At 34.5% G+C, this 16,606-nt stretch overlaps 2 protein-coding genes across 5 annotated transcripts in view; one reads left to right on the top strand and one right to left on the bottom strand.

Moving 5' to 3' along the window:
• The window catches only part of LOC127733162 (uncharacterized), a 593,316-nt gene that overhangs the window by 566,369 nt on the left and 10,341 nt on the right, over positions 1–16,606 (bottom strand). Inside the window, exons 2-3 of one of the 4 annotated variants that reach the window (XR_007996815.1) lie at positions 13,688–13,783; positions 11,185–11,395 (exon numbers count right to left, since the gene is read on the bottom strand). The exons of 1 other annotated variant lie outside the window; for it this stretch is intronic. The gene's annotated coding sequence lies outside the window, so the exon portion shown is untranslated. Of the gene's footprint in view, positions 1–11,184; positions 11,396–13,655; positions 13,784–16,606 lie in introns of those variants that run through there. 2 more of the 4 variants (XR_007996814.1, XM_052242506.1) reach the window with 2 other exon arrangements.
• LOC127733112 (ras GTPase-activating-like protein IQGAP1) overlaps positions 1–16,606 on the top strand; it is a 231,346-nt gene that overhangs the window by 81,117 nt on the left and 133,623 nt on the right. The window contains exon 17 of the mRNA XM_052242397.1: positions 6,863–7,026. Within this exon, the coding sequence (XP_052098357.1) occupies positions 6,863–7,026 (164 nt within the window). The remainder of the gene's footprint in view (positions 1–6,862; positions 7,027–16,606) is intronic.

Here is a 16,606-nt window from a genome sequence, read left to right on the forward strand (position 1 = left end):
AATTAGGGGCCAAAAAAGGGGCAAAAAACAAGCATTTTTCTAGTTTCATGACAATAACTTGTGTGAAAGTGTATGGATCTTTCTGAAATTGTACTTCAAGGTTCCATATCACAAAGGGAAAGCTGGAATTGAGTTTGGGGGTAATTGCCCGAAACGTTTAGGAATAAGGGGCCAAAAAGGGGCCAAAAATAAGCATTTTTCTAGTTTCCAGACAATAACTTGTGTTCAAGTGTATGGATCTCTCTGAAATTGTACCACAAGGTTCCATATCACACAGGGAATGCTGGGATTGATTTTGGGGGTAATTGCCTCAAAATTTTAGGAATTAGGGGCCAAAAAAGTGGCAAAAAACAAGCATTTTTCTAGTTTCATGACAATAACTTGTGTGTAAGTGTTTGGATATTTCTGAAATTGTACTGCAAGGTTCCATATCCCAAAGGGAAAGCTGGAATTGAGTTTGGGGTTAATTGCCCGAAACGTTTAGGAATTTGGGGCCAAAAAGGGGCCAAAAAACACATTTTTCTAGTTTCTAGACAATAACTTGTGTTCAAGTGTATGGATCTCTCTGAAATTGTACTGCAAGGTACCATACCACAAAGGGAAGGCTGGGATTGAGTTTGGGGGTGATGAATCATAAGGGGGTTCAAAAAATTGGGGTGGGGGGGGGGTGGGGGATTTTGTTTTTTTTTCATTTTTTTTTTCTTTTAAAATTTTCCATTTTAAGTTGGTTATTTCTGATTTATATTTAAAAGCAAATAATAATGATATGGTAGGAGATACACACCAAACAGGATGTGTAAATTATTATATAATAAGTATTGTGCAATAGCAAGAAATTTTCAATTGCACAGTATTGCACAATAGCAAGAAATCTTCAATTGGACAGTATTGCGCAATAGCAATACAAAAAAAGGTCCGCAATAAGTGGTGCACAGTTAGTCCCCATTGGAATTCCGATAACCTGACGATATACGGAAACTCCAAAGCGAACAAAAAAGTTATCTAGTAAAAATTCAAGGGCATATATAGTATCAAAGCATGTCCAATTGACATAGTTTTTTTGTTTATTGCTACTAAAAAATGACCTAAAAGAGTTTGAACATATATATTCACATTCTGACTTTTTAAATGCCCATTTAATTAGGTGTGTGAATTTTTTCTTAATGAGAATGTGAGGCAATGTGGTATATAGGGTAGAAAAATCAAAACTTTGAACAGATTCAAAATCACCAATATATGCATGCAATTTATCAAGTACTTCCAACGAGTTCTTGACACTCCAAAAGTAATTAATTCCACTATTTTCGAAGGCCTTATTTGAACAATTTATTATCAGGTTTTTGATTGTACCAAGTGTACTGGTAAGAAGAATAGACAATTTAGTAGTGGAACAATGGCTTGAAGACGAAATGAATCTATATTTGAAACGTTTAGGAATTTGGGGCCAAAAAGGGGCCAAAAAACACATTTTTCTAGTTTCTAGACAATAACTTGTGTTCAAGTGTATGGATCTCTCTGAAATTGTACTGCAAGGTACCATACCACAAAGGGAAGGCTGGGATTGAGTTTGGGGGTGATGAATCATAAGGGGGTTCAAAAAATTGGGGTGGGGGGGGGGGGGGGGGGGGATTTTGTTTTTTTTTCATTTTTTTTTTCTTTTAAAATTTTCCATTTTAAGTTGGTTATTTCTGATTTATATTTAAAAGCAAATAATAATGATATGGTAGGAGATACACACCAAACAGGATGTGTAAATTATTATATAATAAGTATTGTGCAATAGCAAGAAATTTTCAATTGCACAGTATTGCACAATAGCAAGAAATCTTCAATTGGACAGTATTGCGCAATAGCAAGAAATCTTCAATTGCACAGTATTGCGCAATAGCAAGAAATATCTAATAGCACAATATTGCGCAATAGCAAGAAATTGTCAATTGTGCAGTATTGCGCAATAGCAAGAAATATTCAATTGCACAGTATTGTGCAAAAGAAGATACTTCATATAAATTGCTTATTTCTTGACCAATTTCAATGGGGTTTTATTCTTGAATTCTTGGGGTTGTTTAATATGCTGAATCTAACCGTGAATTAAGTTTTTGGATTTTGGGCCCTGTTTTTAAATTGGTCCACATTGAGGTCCAAAGGGTCCAAAATTAAACTTTGTTTGATTTCATAAAAAATTGAATTATTGGGGTTCTTTGATATGCCGAATCTAACCGTGTATTTAGATTCTTAATTCCGTTTTCAAATTGGTCTACATTAAGGTCCAAAGGGTCCAAAATTAAACTTTGTTTGATTTCAACAAAAATTGAATTCTTAGGGTTCTTTGATATGCTGAATCTAACCATGTATTTAGATTTTTGATTTTTGGGCCCCGTTATCAACTTTAAAATTGAGAATGGAAATGGGGAATGTGTCAAAGAGACAACAACCCGACCATAGAACAGACAACAGCAGAAGGTCACCAACAGGTCTTCAATGCAGCGAGAAATTCCCGCACCCGGAGGCGTCCTTCAGCTGGCCCCTAAACAAATATATATACTAGTTCAGTGATAATGAACACCATACTAAACTCCAAATTGTACACAAGAAACTAAAATTAAAAATAATACAAGACTGACAAAGGCTAGAGGCTCCTGACTTGGGACAGGCGCAAAAATGCGGCGGGGTTAAACATGTTTATGAGATCTTAACCCTCCCCCTATACCTCTAGCCAATGTAGAAAAGTAAACACATAACAATACGCACATTAAAATTCAGTTCAAGAGAAGTCCGAGTCTGATGTCAGAAGATGTAACCAAAGAAAATAAACAAAATGACAATAATACATAAATAACAACAGACTACTAGCAGTTAACTGACATGCCAGCTCCAGACTTCAATTAAACTGATTGAAAGATTATGTCTTCATCATATGAATATCAGGCACAATCCTTCCCGTTAGGGGTTTAGTATCATACCATCATAACATATATGAGAAGAACATAACCCGTGTCATGCCAACAACTGGTTTTTAAATAAATGTGTTTAGTGCCGATGCAAAGACCCTATAAGTGAATCAATATTAACGCCAAAATATGCAATCTTTAATGACCTGACAACAGTATCGTAACTATATCCCTTCTTAATAAGTCTATTTAAAGGTTTTGTTAGCTTCAGAGGTGAATACTGACATTTTTGTGCTTTATAAAGAATATTTCCATAAAAAAATTGGATGTGAAATACCTGAACGTATAAGAAGTCTGCATGTTGAGCTATATTTACGAATGATGTCCTTATACCGATGATAAAATTTAGTAAATGTTTTGACTAGTTTGTGATATCGAAAACCCTGGTGTAATAATTTTTCAGTAATACATAAATTTCTCTCGTTAAAATCTAAAACATTGTTACATACACGAGCGAATCGTACAAGTTGAGATATATAAACACCGTAAGATGGTGACAAGGGAACGTCACCATCTAAAAATGGATAATTAACGATAGGAAATGAAAAATCATCTCTTTTATCATATATTTTAGTATTAAGCTTTCCGTTAATGATATAGATATCAAGATCGAGGAAAGGGCAGTGGTCATTGTTAGTATTAGCTTTATTTAAAGTAAGTTCAACAGGATAAATTTCTTTAGTATACACACTGAAGTCGTCATTATTGAGAGCCAAAATATCATCCAAATATCTAAAAGTATTATTAAATTTGTGTATCAGATGTTGTTTCGATGGGTCTTTGCTGATTTTTGTCATAAATTGTAACTCATAGCAATACAAAAAAAGGTCCGCAATAAGTGGTGCACAGTTAGTCCCCATTGGAATTTTGATAACCTGACGATATACGGAAACTCCAAAGCGAACAAAAAAGTTATCTAGTAAAAATTCAAGGGCATATATAGTATCAAAGCATGTCCAATTGACATAGTTTTTTTGTTTATTGCTACTAAAAAATGACCTAAAAGAGTTTGAACATATATATTCACATTCTGACTTTTTAAATGCCCATTTAATTAGGTGTGTGAATTTTTTCTTAATGAGAATGTGAGGCAATGTGGTATATAGGGTAGAAAAATCAAAACTTTGAACAGATTCAAAATCACCAATATATGCATGCAATTTATCAAGTACTTCCAACGAGTTCTTGACACTCCAAAAGTAATTAATTCCACTATTTTCGAAGGCCTTATTTGAACAATTTATTATCAGGTTTTTGATTGTACCAAGTGTACTGGTAAGAAGAATAGACAATTTAGTAGTGGAACAATGGCTTGAAGACGAAATGAATCTATATTTGTAAGGTGTTTTGTGTAGCTTCGGAAGCCAATACATAGTTGGGACTTTCATTGTATTTGGTTCTGCTTGTAAAGCGGTAGCTAAAAGTTTATGTTTGTTACATATGTCGTTTTCTGAAAATGGAGTCAGTTGGAATGTTGGTGAATTGGTGATTTCTTTTTTCAGAACCTCAATGTAAAATTTACGTCAAACAATAATAATATTATTAGCAGCTTTATCGGCCGGGACAAAAACAAATTCCTTGGCTAGTTCTTTTAGTTTATGTTTGATACGAGAAATAGGTTTATTGTGGTTATTGTTAAGAGTAAAATGTTCTTTAAAATGTTGAATACGTATATCAACTATGTTCATTACTGATTTAAAAAAAGAGTCCAAAGATTTTTTGTCAGCTTTTTCCCGTTTTATCCATTTCAAACAGTAAGTATGGAGTGAGTCGTGGATGATATTACGACACTCATTCCAATTAATAATTGACGGGGGGCGATATTTAGGTCCTTTACTGAGGAATGATTTTAACTCTCGGTCTTGAACGATGTTAAGATCTCCTGTTATAACATGGGAAATGGGTCCATAAATGTATTCGGAATTACTGCAATTACATGAAGTAGGTGTATTTTCACTGATATTAACATCTTTACACAATTGGCTATAATTAAACACAAATTTCCGGGTAGATTTCTTGTAAATATAACAAATAAGAGGGAGCTCAGTATTATCAAAATATCCCGGAATTTGTTCTTTAAAAGAATGGTCGTTAAAAATACCGGCAATATTTACAAAATCAAAACCTTTATTGACATACTTTATTTTAATAAACTGTTTTTTATGATCTTCAGGGCGATCAATTTTGGGAAACAGTTTAGAATAACAATATGCCATTATAATTTGAACGATTTCATACTTAGGACTGCTATATGAAATTGTGTTGCAATCCTCTAAAATTTTAATTAACTTATTAACCGGTAATGAACAGAGCTTTGTTAACAGATAATGTCTGCCGTTGTTTTTTGAAATAGAAATTAGGTCCGAAATATTGGTATGATTGGTCCGAAATTTTCTTTGATTGCGATTTTTTCTACGACCATGAGAACGGTTTTTACGAACAGTTTTAGAAACTATATCCAAAATGTTAACAGAATCGGTTCTTGATATATTACCAATTCCCATGATATTATCATTAAGACCGAGAGGGTAGACTGTCTGTAATTTTTTAATCCAATTTAATTCAATTATTTTCAGCGATCGTACAAACTTTGAATGAGATTCACCAGGCTGCTTATTTACTACTTCTAAAGGTTGAACTGCTAAATATTTAATAGGATGATTGTGCTTCTTAAGGTGTTGATAAATGATACTTTTGAATTTATTGGGTCTTTTAAAACGATACAGATGTTCTTGAGTGCGTTTAGATAAATATCGTCCAGTTTCACCTACGTACTGAATACCGCATCCCGGTTTGTTTCATGTGAGTAAATAAATTATACTGTTTGTTTTTCAAGTTATATCAGTTTCAAAATTTAAAGAAAATGTGCGACTATTAAACGTGGACCTTACCGTATTGTTGGTGGAAAGACGGGGACATGTAAGTCATTTTTTGGCATGACACTTATCGATAGAAGGGTAACCACGATTTTTATTGTTAAAAATGTTAGCGATGGTAGTATTTTTAGATAAGCGATTTTGAAGATTGAGACGTGTAGATACCCTTTGAACGAGTTTAGTATTTAATATTTTTCCATTTCTAAGCTTCATATTTGTTTTTTGTTTGTGAATTATATTAGAAAGGAGCAAAGACTGGCGTCCAGAATATGAACCAGTATACAATGAATTAAATTATGTAAAAATGATAAATTTGTCCACATTGAGGTCAAAAGGGTCCAAAATTAAACTTTGTTTGATTTCATCAAAAATTGAATTCTTGGGGTTCTTTGATATGCTGAATCTAACCATGTATTTAGATTTTGGATATTGGACCATAATAGGTGAATGTCCAATTTAAATTTTTAAGTTCTTAGACCACATTCATTCTGTGTCAGAAACCTATGCTGTGTCAAATATTTAATCACAATCCAAATTCAGAGCTGTATCAAGCTTGAATGTTGTGTCCATACTTGCCCCAACTGTTCAGGGTTCGACCTCTGCGGTCGTATCAAGCTGCGCCCTGCGGAGCATTTTATTTTAACATGTAGTTTCATCCCCTTCTCAATATTTTATGCATGAAATATAAAGAAATAAATTTGGAAGGTGTACGAAAAATATTTCCAAGTTATAAACTGTCCACACCAAGGACTATATTTGAAGACAACGAAAATCAAAGGACGATAACTGAGTCCTCGTCCATATCTGGGAATTTAAAAAAAAAAAAAAAAAATATATGAAACGTTCACTGAATTTGATGAAGTATTAAACATGTTAAAGGATTGTTGGTTATAATTCCTGGAAATATGAACTGTTAGTATTCTGTTTTTATTGGGTTTTTTCTCCATTTAAGCAAGTGGCACAAACATAAAATATTTTGATGGAAAAGTACTAATATTTAAGAATGCATTGATATTGAAGATAATATTTTTGTAGGAATCTTGGCCATTGGAGAAATCAATAAAGCCTTGGGAAAAGGAGATCCAACTGTAACATTTCAAGCTTTGGAGCAGCCCTCTGCAAAGCTTAATGCAATTGATGAGAAGCAGTCATATCGCTATCATGTGTTGTTGGTTCGACAGAAACAGGAAAAAGAGAAAGTGAGATTTTGCTTTGTAAATTGATCGATCTAAAAATAGGAAGATGGGGTATAATTGCCAATGAGATAACTCTCCACCAGAGACCAAATGATGTAGAAGTAGGCAACTATAGGTCACTTTACAGCCTTCAACAATGAGCAAAACCCATAGTGCTCAGCAAGCTATAAGTCCCCAAAATTCATGCCGCCACACCTGACATCAGATTAGTTGAATAATTTCTTCCAGGTCCTTCAACTTCAACCAAATGAGGTCAACTGTATCTACATATAAAAATAAGAAGATGTGGTATGCTTGCCAATGAGACAACTATCTACCAGAGACCAAATGACATAGAAGTTAACAACTATAGGTTACTGTACGGCCTTCAACAATAAGCAAAGCCCTTATCGCATAGTCAGCTATAAAAGGTTCAGAAATAACAAAAGTAAAACAATTCATACGAGAAACTAATGGCCTGATTTATGTACTAAACAATGAACGAAAAAAAACAAATATGATATACAGCAACTAACAACAACCACTGAATTGCAGGCTCCTGACTTGGGACAGGCACATACAGATTGTGCCAGGGTTTAACTAGTTTGCTGGTGCCAAACCCTCCCACTAACCTGGGACAGTGGTGTAGCAGTACAACATAAGAACAAACTATAAAAATAAGTTGAAAATTGTTACAGTATGTTTTTAAGTTAGAATGTTTGTGAGGTTGATTTCTCATTGATTTCGTCCCCACAGCTCTTTTTTTTAGCTCACCTGGCCCGAAGGGCCAAGTGAGCTTTTCTCATCACTTGGCGTCCGTCGTCCGTCGTCGTTAGCTTTTTACAAAAACCTTCTCCTCTGAAACCACTGGGCCAAATTTAACCAAACTTGGCCACAATCATCATTAGGGTGTCTAGTTTAAAAAATGTGTCCGATGACCCCGCCAACCAACCAAGATGGCCGCCATGGCTAAAAATAGAACATAGGGGTAAAATGTAGATTTTGGCTTATATCTCTGAAACCAAAGCATTTAGAGTAAATCTGACATAGGGTAAAACTGATTATCAGGTCAATTTCTATCTGCCCTGAAATTTTCAGACAAATCTGACAACCTGTTGTTGGGTTGCTGCCCCTGAATTGGTAATTTTAAGGAAATTTTCAGTTTTTATACGACCGCAAAAATTGAAAATTTTTTGGTCGTATATTGGTATGACGTTGGCGTCGTCGTCGTCGTCGTCTTCGTCGTCCGGCGTCGTCTGGCGTCGTCCGAAGACACATTGGTTTTCGCACTCTAACTTTAGTTTAAGTGAATGGATCTCCATGAAATTTTACCATAAGGTTCAATACCATGAAAGGAAGGTTGGGATTGATTTTGGGGGTTATGGTACCAACAGTTAAGGAATTAGGGGCCAAAAAGGGGCCAACAATAAGCATTTTTGTAACTTCCAGACAATAACTTGTGTGTAAGTGTATGGATCTCTCTGACATTGTACCACAAGGTTCCATATCACAAAAGGAAGGCTGTAATTGATTTTGGGGGTAATTGCCTCAAAATGTTAGGAATTAGGGGCCAAAAAAGGGGCAAAAAACAAGCATTTTTCTAGTTTCATGACAATAACTTGTGTGTAAGTGTTTGGATATTTCTGAAATTGTACTACAAGGTTCCATATCACAAAGGGAAAGCTGGAATTGAGTTTGGGGGTAATTGCCCGAAACGTTTAGGAATTGGGGGCCAAAAAGGGGCCAAAAATAAGCATTTTTCTAGTTTCCAGACAATAACTTGTGTTCAAGTGTATGGATCTCTCTGAAATTGTACTGCAAGGTACCATACCACAAAGGGAAGGCTGAGATTGAGTTTGGGGGTGATGAATCATAAGGGGGTTCAAAAAATTTTGGGGGGGGGGGATTTTTTTTTTTTCTTTTTTTTTTCTTTTTTTCCTTTTTTTTTTTCTTTTAAAATTTTCCATTTTAAGTTGGTTATTTCTGATTTATATTTAAAAGCAAATAATAATGATATGGTAGGAGATACACACCAAACAGGATGTGTAAATTATTATATAATAAGTATTGTGCAATAGCAAGAAATTTTCAATTGCACAGTATTGCACAATAGCAAGAAATCTTCAATTGCACAGTATTGCGCAATAGCAAGAAATCTTCAATTGCACAGTATTGCGCAATAGCAAGAAATATCCAATAGCACAATATTGCGCAATAGCAAGAAATTGTCAATTGTACAGTATTGCGCAATAGCAAGAAATAATCAATTGCACAGTATTGTGCAAAAGAAGATACTTCGTATAAATTGCTTATTTCTTGATCAATTTCAATGGGGTTTTATTCTTGAATTCTTGGGGTTCTTTAATATGCTGAATCTAACCGTGTATTAAGTTTTTAGATTTTGGGCCCCGTTTTTAAATTGGTCCACATTGAGGTCCAAAGGGTCCAAAATTTTACTTTGTTTGATTTCATCAAAAATTGAATTATTGGGGTTCTTTGATATGCCGAATCTAACCGTGTATTTAGATTCTTAATTTTTATACGACCGCAAAAAAATTTTGTGGTCGTATATTGGTATGACGTTGGCGTCGTCGTCGTCGTCGATCGGCGTCGTCGTCGTCGTCGTCGTCGTCGTCCGGCGTCGTCGTCCGAATACATATTGGTTTTCGCACTCTAACTTTAGTTTAAGTGAATGGATCTTTTTGAAATTTGACCATAAGGTTAAATACCACAAAAGGAAGGTTGGGATTGATTTTGGGGGTTATGGTACCAACAGTTAAGGAATTAGGGGCCAAAAAGGGGCCAAAAATGAGCATTTTCTAGTTTCCAGACAATAACTGTGGAACGGTGTATGGATCTCTCTGAAATTATACTACAAGTTTCCATACCACAAAGGGATGGTTAGGATTTGCTTTGGGGGGTTATGGCTCAAACCGTTTAGGAATTAGGGGCAAAAAAGGGGGAAAAACAAGGTTGTCCTGGTTAATGGACAAATACTTTAGTACAAAACATAATTTAAAGCAGTGTAAGGGAGATAAATCAAATACATCATTGAAATTATCTCCCTTACACTGCTTTTAAATTATGTATAAAGTAATGGTTAATGAACAATAAAGATAATCTAAAACAGTGTAAGGGAGGTAATCCAAATACAACGTTTTGGTTACTTCCCTTACACTGCTTTTAAATTATGTTTAAAGAAATGCATATTTATAAAGGAAGACCAGTAAAAATATCTGCAAATGTTTTCATCTTTTTTTTTTACAAAAAAATCCATATGAAAGATTTGACACTATATTTTTATTAATTCTATTATAAAATAGATTAAGTTAGCACTATGGTAAATTTAAATGGGTAATTATGGTTGCCAACTCCATTGGAAATTTGAATTGAGATTATGACCATATCTTGAGGGAAAGAATTTTTTTGGGGGAAAAAGGGGGGGGGGATAAAAAGAAATTGTGGGGGGCCAATTTTTTCTCATTTCAGATTTCAGAAATTAAAAAGAATTATTCTTCAAATATTATTTTTTTTTCAAATTTCAAATACTGAAAAATTTCAAGAAGTAATCTTTAATTGCACAGTATGGCGCATTAGATTTGTAAAATCTTTGATCACATTTATTTATTTGTTATGCCGAATCTAACAGTGTATTTAGATTTTTAATTTTGGGTCCAGTTTTCAAATTGGTCTACATTAATGTCCAAAGGGTCCAAAATTAAACTTTGTTTGATTTTAGCAAAAATTGAATATATGAGGTTCTTTGATATGCTGAATCTAAACATGTATTTAGATTTTTGATTTTTGGCCCAGTTTTCAAGTTGGTCCAAATTGGGGTCCAAAATTAAACTTTGTTTGATTTCAACAAAAATTGAATATATGGGGTTCTTTGATATGCTGAATCTAACCATGTATTTAGATTTTTTATTTGTGGGCCCCGCTATCAAATTGGTTCATATTGAGGTCAAAAGGGTCCAAAATTAAACTTTGTTTGATTTCATCAAAAATTGAATTATTGGGGTTCTTTGATATTCCAAATCTAACTGTGTATTTAGATTTTTAATTTTAAGTCCCGTTTTTTAAATTGGTCTACATTAAGGTCCAAAGGGTCCAAAATTAAACTTAGTTTGATTTTAGCAAAAATTGAATTCTTGGGGTTCTTTGATATGCTGAATCTAAACATGTGTTTAGATTTTTGATTATGGGCCCAGTTTTCAAGTTTGTCCAAGTTGGGGTCCAAAATTAAACTTTGTTTGATTTTAACAAAAATTGAATATATGGGGTTCTTTGATATGCTGAATCTAACCATGTATTTTGATTTTGGACATTGGACCATAATAGGTAAATTAAAAAAATTCAAGTTCTTAGACCACATTCTTTCTGTGTCAGAAACCTATGCTGTGTCAAATATTTAATAACAATCCAAATTCAGAGCTGTATCAAGCTTGAATGTTGTGTCCATACTTGCCCCAACTGTTCAGGGTTCGACCTCTGCGGTCGTATCAAGCTGCGCCCCAGCGAAGCATTTTATTGGTTCTGTTTTCAAATTGGTCTACATAAAGGTCCAAAGGGTCCAAAATTAAACTTAGTTTGATTTCAACAAAAATTGAATATATGGGGTTTTTTGATATGCTGAATCTAACCATGTATTTAGATTTTTGATTATGGGCCCAGTTTTCGAGTTGGTCCAAATCGGGGTCCAAAATTAAACTTTGTTTGATTTCAACAAAAATTGAATATATGGGGTTCTTTGATATGCTGAATCTAACCATGTATTTAGATTTTTGATTATGGGCCCAGTTTTCAAGTTGGTCCAAATCGGGGTCCAAAATTAAACTTTGTTTGATTTCAACAAAAATTGAATATATGGGGTTCTTTGATATGCTGAATCTAACCATGTATTTAGATTTTTGATTGTTGGGCCCCGTTATCAACTTTGTCCACATTGAGATCAAAAGGGTCCAAAATTAAACTTTGTTTGATTTCATCAAAAATTGAATATATGGGGTTCTTTGATATGCTGAATCTAACCATGTATTTAGATTTTTGATTATGGGCCCAGTTTTCGAGTTGGTCCAAATCGGGGTCCAAAATTAAACTTTGTTTGATTTCAACAAAAATTGAATATATGGGGTTCTTTGATATGCTGAATCTAACCATGTATTTAGATTTTTGATTATGGGCCCAGTTTTCAAGTTGGTCCAAATCGGGGTCCAAAATTAAACTTTGTTTGATTTCAACAAAAATTGAATATATGGGGTTCTTTGATATGCTGAATCTAACCATGTATTTAGATTTTTGATTGTTGGGCCCCGTTATCAACTTTGTCCATATTGAGATCAAAAGGGTCCAAAATTAAACTTTGTTTGATTTCATCAAAAATTGAATATATGGGGTTCTTTGATATGCTGAATCTAACCATGTATTTAGATTTTTGATTATGGGCCCAGTTTTCAAGTTGGTCCAAATCGGGGTCCAAAATTAAACTTTGTTTGATTTCAACAAAAATTGAATATATGGGGTTCTTTGATATGCTGAATCTAACCATGTATTTAGATTTTTGATTATGGGCCCAGTTTTCAAGTTGGTCCAAATCGGGGTCCAAAATTAAACTTTGTTTGATTTCAACAAAAATTGAATATATGGGGTTCTTTGATATGCTGAATCTAACCATGTATTTAGATTTTTGATTGTTGGGCCCCGTTATCAACTTTGTCCATATTGAGATCAAAAGGGTCCAAAATTAAACTTTGTTTGATTTCATCAAAAATTGAATATATGGGGTTCTTTGATATGCTGAATCTAACCATGTATTTAGATTTTTGATTATGGGCCCAGTTTTCAAGTTGGTCCAAATCGGGGTCCAAAATTAAACTTTGTTTGATTTCAACAAAAATTGAATATATGGGGTTCTTTGATATGCTGAATCTAACCATGTATTTAGATTTTTGATTATGGGCCCAGTTTTCAAGTTGGTCCAAATCGGGGTCCAAAATTAAACTTTGTTTGATTTCAACAAAAATGGAATATATGGGGTTCTCTAATATGCTGAATCTAACCGTGTATTAAGTTTTTGGATTTTGGGCCCCGTTTTTAAATTGGTCCACATTGAAGTCCAAAGGGTCCAAAATTTAACTTTGTTTGATTTCATCAAAAATTGAATTATTGGGGTTCTTTGATATGCCGAATCTAACTGTGTATTTAGATTCTTAATTTTTGGTTCCGTTTTCAAATTGGTCTACATAAAGGTCCAAAGGGTCCAAAATTAAACTTAGTTTGATTTTAACAAAAATTGAATTTTTAGGGTTCTTTGATATGCTGAATCTAAACATGTATTTAGATTTTTGATTATGGGCCCAGTTTTCAAGTTGGTCCAAATCGGGGTCCAAAATTAAACTTTGTTTGATTTCAACAAAAATTGAATATATGGGGTTCTTTGATATGCTGAATCTAACCATGTATTTAGATTTTTGATTTTTGGGCCCTGTTATCATTTTTGTCCACATTGAGATCAAAAGGGTCCAAAATTAAACTTTGTTTGATTTCATCAAAAATTGAATTCTTGGGGTTCTTTGATATGCTGAATCTAACCATGTATTTAGATTTTGGATATTGGACCATAATAGGTGAATGTCCAATTTAAAATTTTTAAGTTCTTAGACCACATTCATTCTGTGTCAGAAACCTATGCTGTGTCAAATATTTAATCACAATCCAAATTCAGAGCTGTATCAAGCTTGAATGTTGTGTCCATACTTGCCCCAACTGTTCAGGGTTCGACCTCTGCGGTCGTATCAAGCTGCGCCCTGCGGAGCATTTTATTGGTTATTATCTTGAATATTATTATAGATAGAGATAAACTGTAAACAGCAATAATGTTCAGCAAAGTAAGATCTACAAATAAGTTGTCAATTTTAAACAATTTTTTGTAAATTTTTGTAATCTTTTACAAAAATCTTCTTCTCTGAAACTACTGAGACAAATTTAACCATACTTGGCCATAATCATTATTAGGGTATCTAGTTTAAAAAATTTGTCCGATGACCTTGCCTTCCAACCATCATAGCTGAATTGGTTAAAAATAGAACATAGGGGTAAAATGCAGTTTTTGGTTTATATCTCTGAAACTAAAGCATTTAGAGCAAATCTGACAGGTGGCAAAAATGTTCATCAGATTTAGATTTATCTGCCCTGAAATTTTCAGACAAATCAGACAACCTGTTGTTGAGTTGCTGCCCCTGAGTTAGTAATTAAGTCTCCCAAACGAAGTTTGGGAAGACTTATTGTTTTTGCTCAGTTATTATTATTATTATTCTTCTTCTTCTTCCGCCGCTTTTAAATTTGAACTTGTCCGCACCCGTTCTCCAAAACCGCTTGTCAGATTAACTTAGGGTTTCACAATATGTTAGACTAACATGTCTAGTGGTGCAATCAGGGTTTTGTTTGTGCAACGGGGTTTATAAAGGGGTACTTTGAGGGGCAAAAAGAAAAGAGGGTTTTACTATAGAACCCTATGGGATTTTATTTTTTTTAATTTTCAAATGATTATAAATTGAAAACCGTTTGTGATAGACACAATCTTTTTAATTGAAAATGTTCTAAATGATAAAGCCCATTAAATGAAATACAGGGTTAGTCCCCAGGGGTCACCCCCACCCCCTGCCATTTAAGGAAGTTCTTATACCTTGTAAGTGGTCAAGATCCCCACCCCTAAACCATATATATTCTGGTTTGTCATGATAAAGCACATCAAATGTAATACAGGGTTAGTCCCCAGGGGTCACCCCCACCCCCTGCCATTTAAGAAAGTTCAAATATCTTCTAAGTGGTCAAGATCCCCACCCCTAAACCATATATATTCTGGTTTGTCATGCTAAGATGGTTTGAATGATATACAGGGTTAGTCCCCAGGGGTCATCCCGACCCCCTGCCATTTGAGAAAGTTCTAATACCTTGTAAATGGTCGAGATCCCCACCCCTAAACCATATATATTCTGGTTTGTCATGATAAAGCACATCAAATGAAAAACAGGGTTAGTCCCCAGGGGTCACCCCCACCCCCTGCCATTTAAGAAAGTTCTAATATCTTTCTAAGTGGTCAAGATCCCCACCCCTTAACCATATACATTCTGGTTTGTCATGCTAAGATGGTTTGAATGATATACAGGGTAAGTCCCCAGGGGTCATCCCGACCCCCTGCCATTTGAGAAAGTTCTAATATCTTGTAAATGGTCGAGATCCCCACCCCTAAACCATATATATTCTGGTTTGTCATGATAAAGCACATCAAATGAAATACAGGGTTAGTCCCCAGGGGTCACCCCCACCCCTTGCCATTTAAGAAAGTTCTAGTATCTTCTAAGTGGTCAAGATCCCCACCCCTAAATCATATATATTCTGGTTTGTCATGCTAAGATGGTTTGAATGATAAACAGGGTTAATCCCCAGGGGTCATCCCGACCCCCTGCCATTTGAGAAAGTTCTAATATCTTGTAAATGGTCGAGATCCCCACCCCTAAACCATATATATTCTGGTTTGTCATGATAAAGCTCATCAAATGAAATACAGGGTTAGTCCCCAGGGGTCACCACCACCCCCTGCCATTTAAGAAAGTTCTAATATCTTCTAAGTGGTCAAGATCCCCACCCCTAAACCATATATATTCTGGTTTGTCATGCTAAGATGGTTTGAATGATATACAGGGTTAGTCCCCAGGGGTCATCCCGACCCCCTGCCATTTGAGAAAGTTCTAATACCTTGTAAATGGTCGAGATCCCCACCCCTAAACCATATATATTCTGGTTTGTCATGCCAAGATGATTTGAATGATATACAAGGTTAGTCCCCAGGCATCACTAATGCATATAACTTTACTGGACCAAACCAATTTTCACTGGACGTTGCCCAATGTCAGGCGACCCTGGGAATTACGAATTATGGGAGCTTCGTTTGGGAGACTTCGTAACAGCATCCTGTTACAATCATTTCTTGTTTTACAAAAATTTTGCAGTTTTTTGTTATTATCTTAGATATCATTATAATATCTAATATCTAATAGTATTAATTATGATTTTAACCTTATTTTACATGATTTCCAAAGCATCAGTAAATAGAGGTGAGCGACACAGGCTCTTGAGAGCCTCTAGTTTTATTCATTCTTGATAATTTTAAGGATGATATCTGTTAAAATTCATTCATAAGTTTTCTAGAATCTGGATACTAGCTTGATTATGTTGTATTATGTTTGAATATATTTACAACTTTTCTCTCGAGTGATTGACAGATTGATGTTTTGCATTTGTATAGACTTTTGAATTGATTCACTTTTCTAGACCCTGAGTGCTCATGGATTTTTCTAGCATTCCACAGGGTCCGGTATTCGGACCCATTCCCAATGGCAAAAACCCTACATTTTCCCCAATTTTGGGAACAAAATTCCCAAACGATCTCAAAATTTATTTTCATCTTTATTATTCATGACAGCGATGTCCATTCTTTTCAACTGCTAGCTTTATTCCGAAAATGGCCAACAAGTAATGTGTTAATCCGAGTAAAACATTTCTACATGTAACTGACGAAAAACAACATCGACAAACAATGGCT

Source organism: Mytilus californianus, unplaced genomic scaffold (assembly GCF_021869535.1).
Source record: "Mytilus californianus isolate M0D057914Y unplaced genomic scaffold, xbMytCali1.0.p SCAF_3, whole genome shotgun sequence".
Lineage (NCBI taxonomy): Eukaryota > Metazoa > Mollusca > Bivalvia > Mytilida > Mytilidae > Mytilus > Mytilus californianus.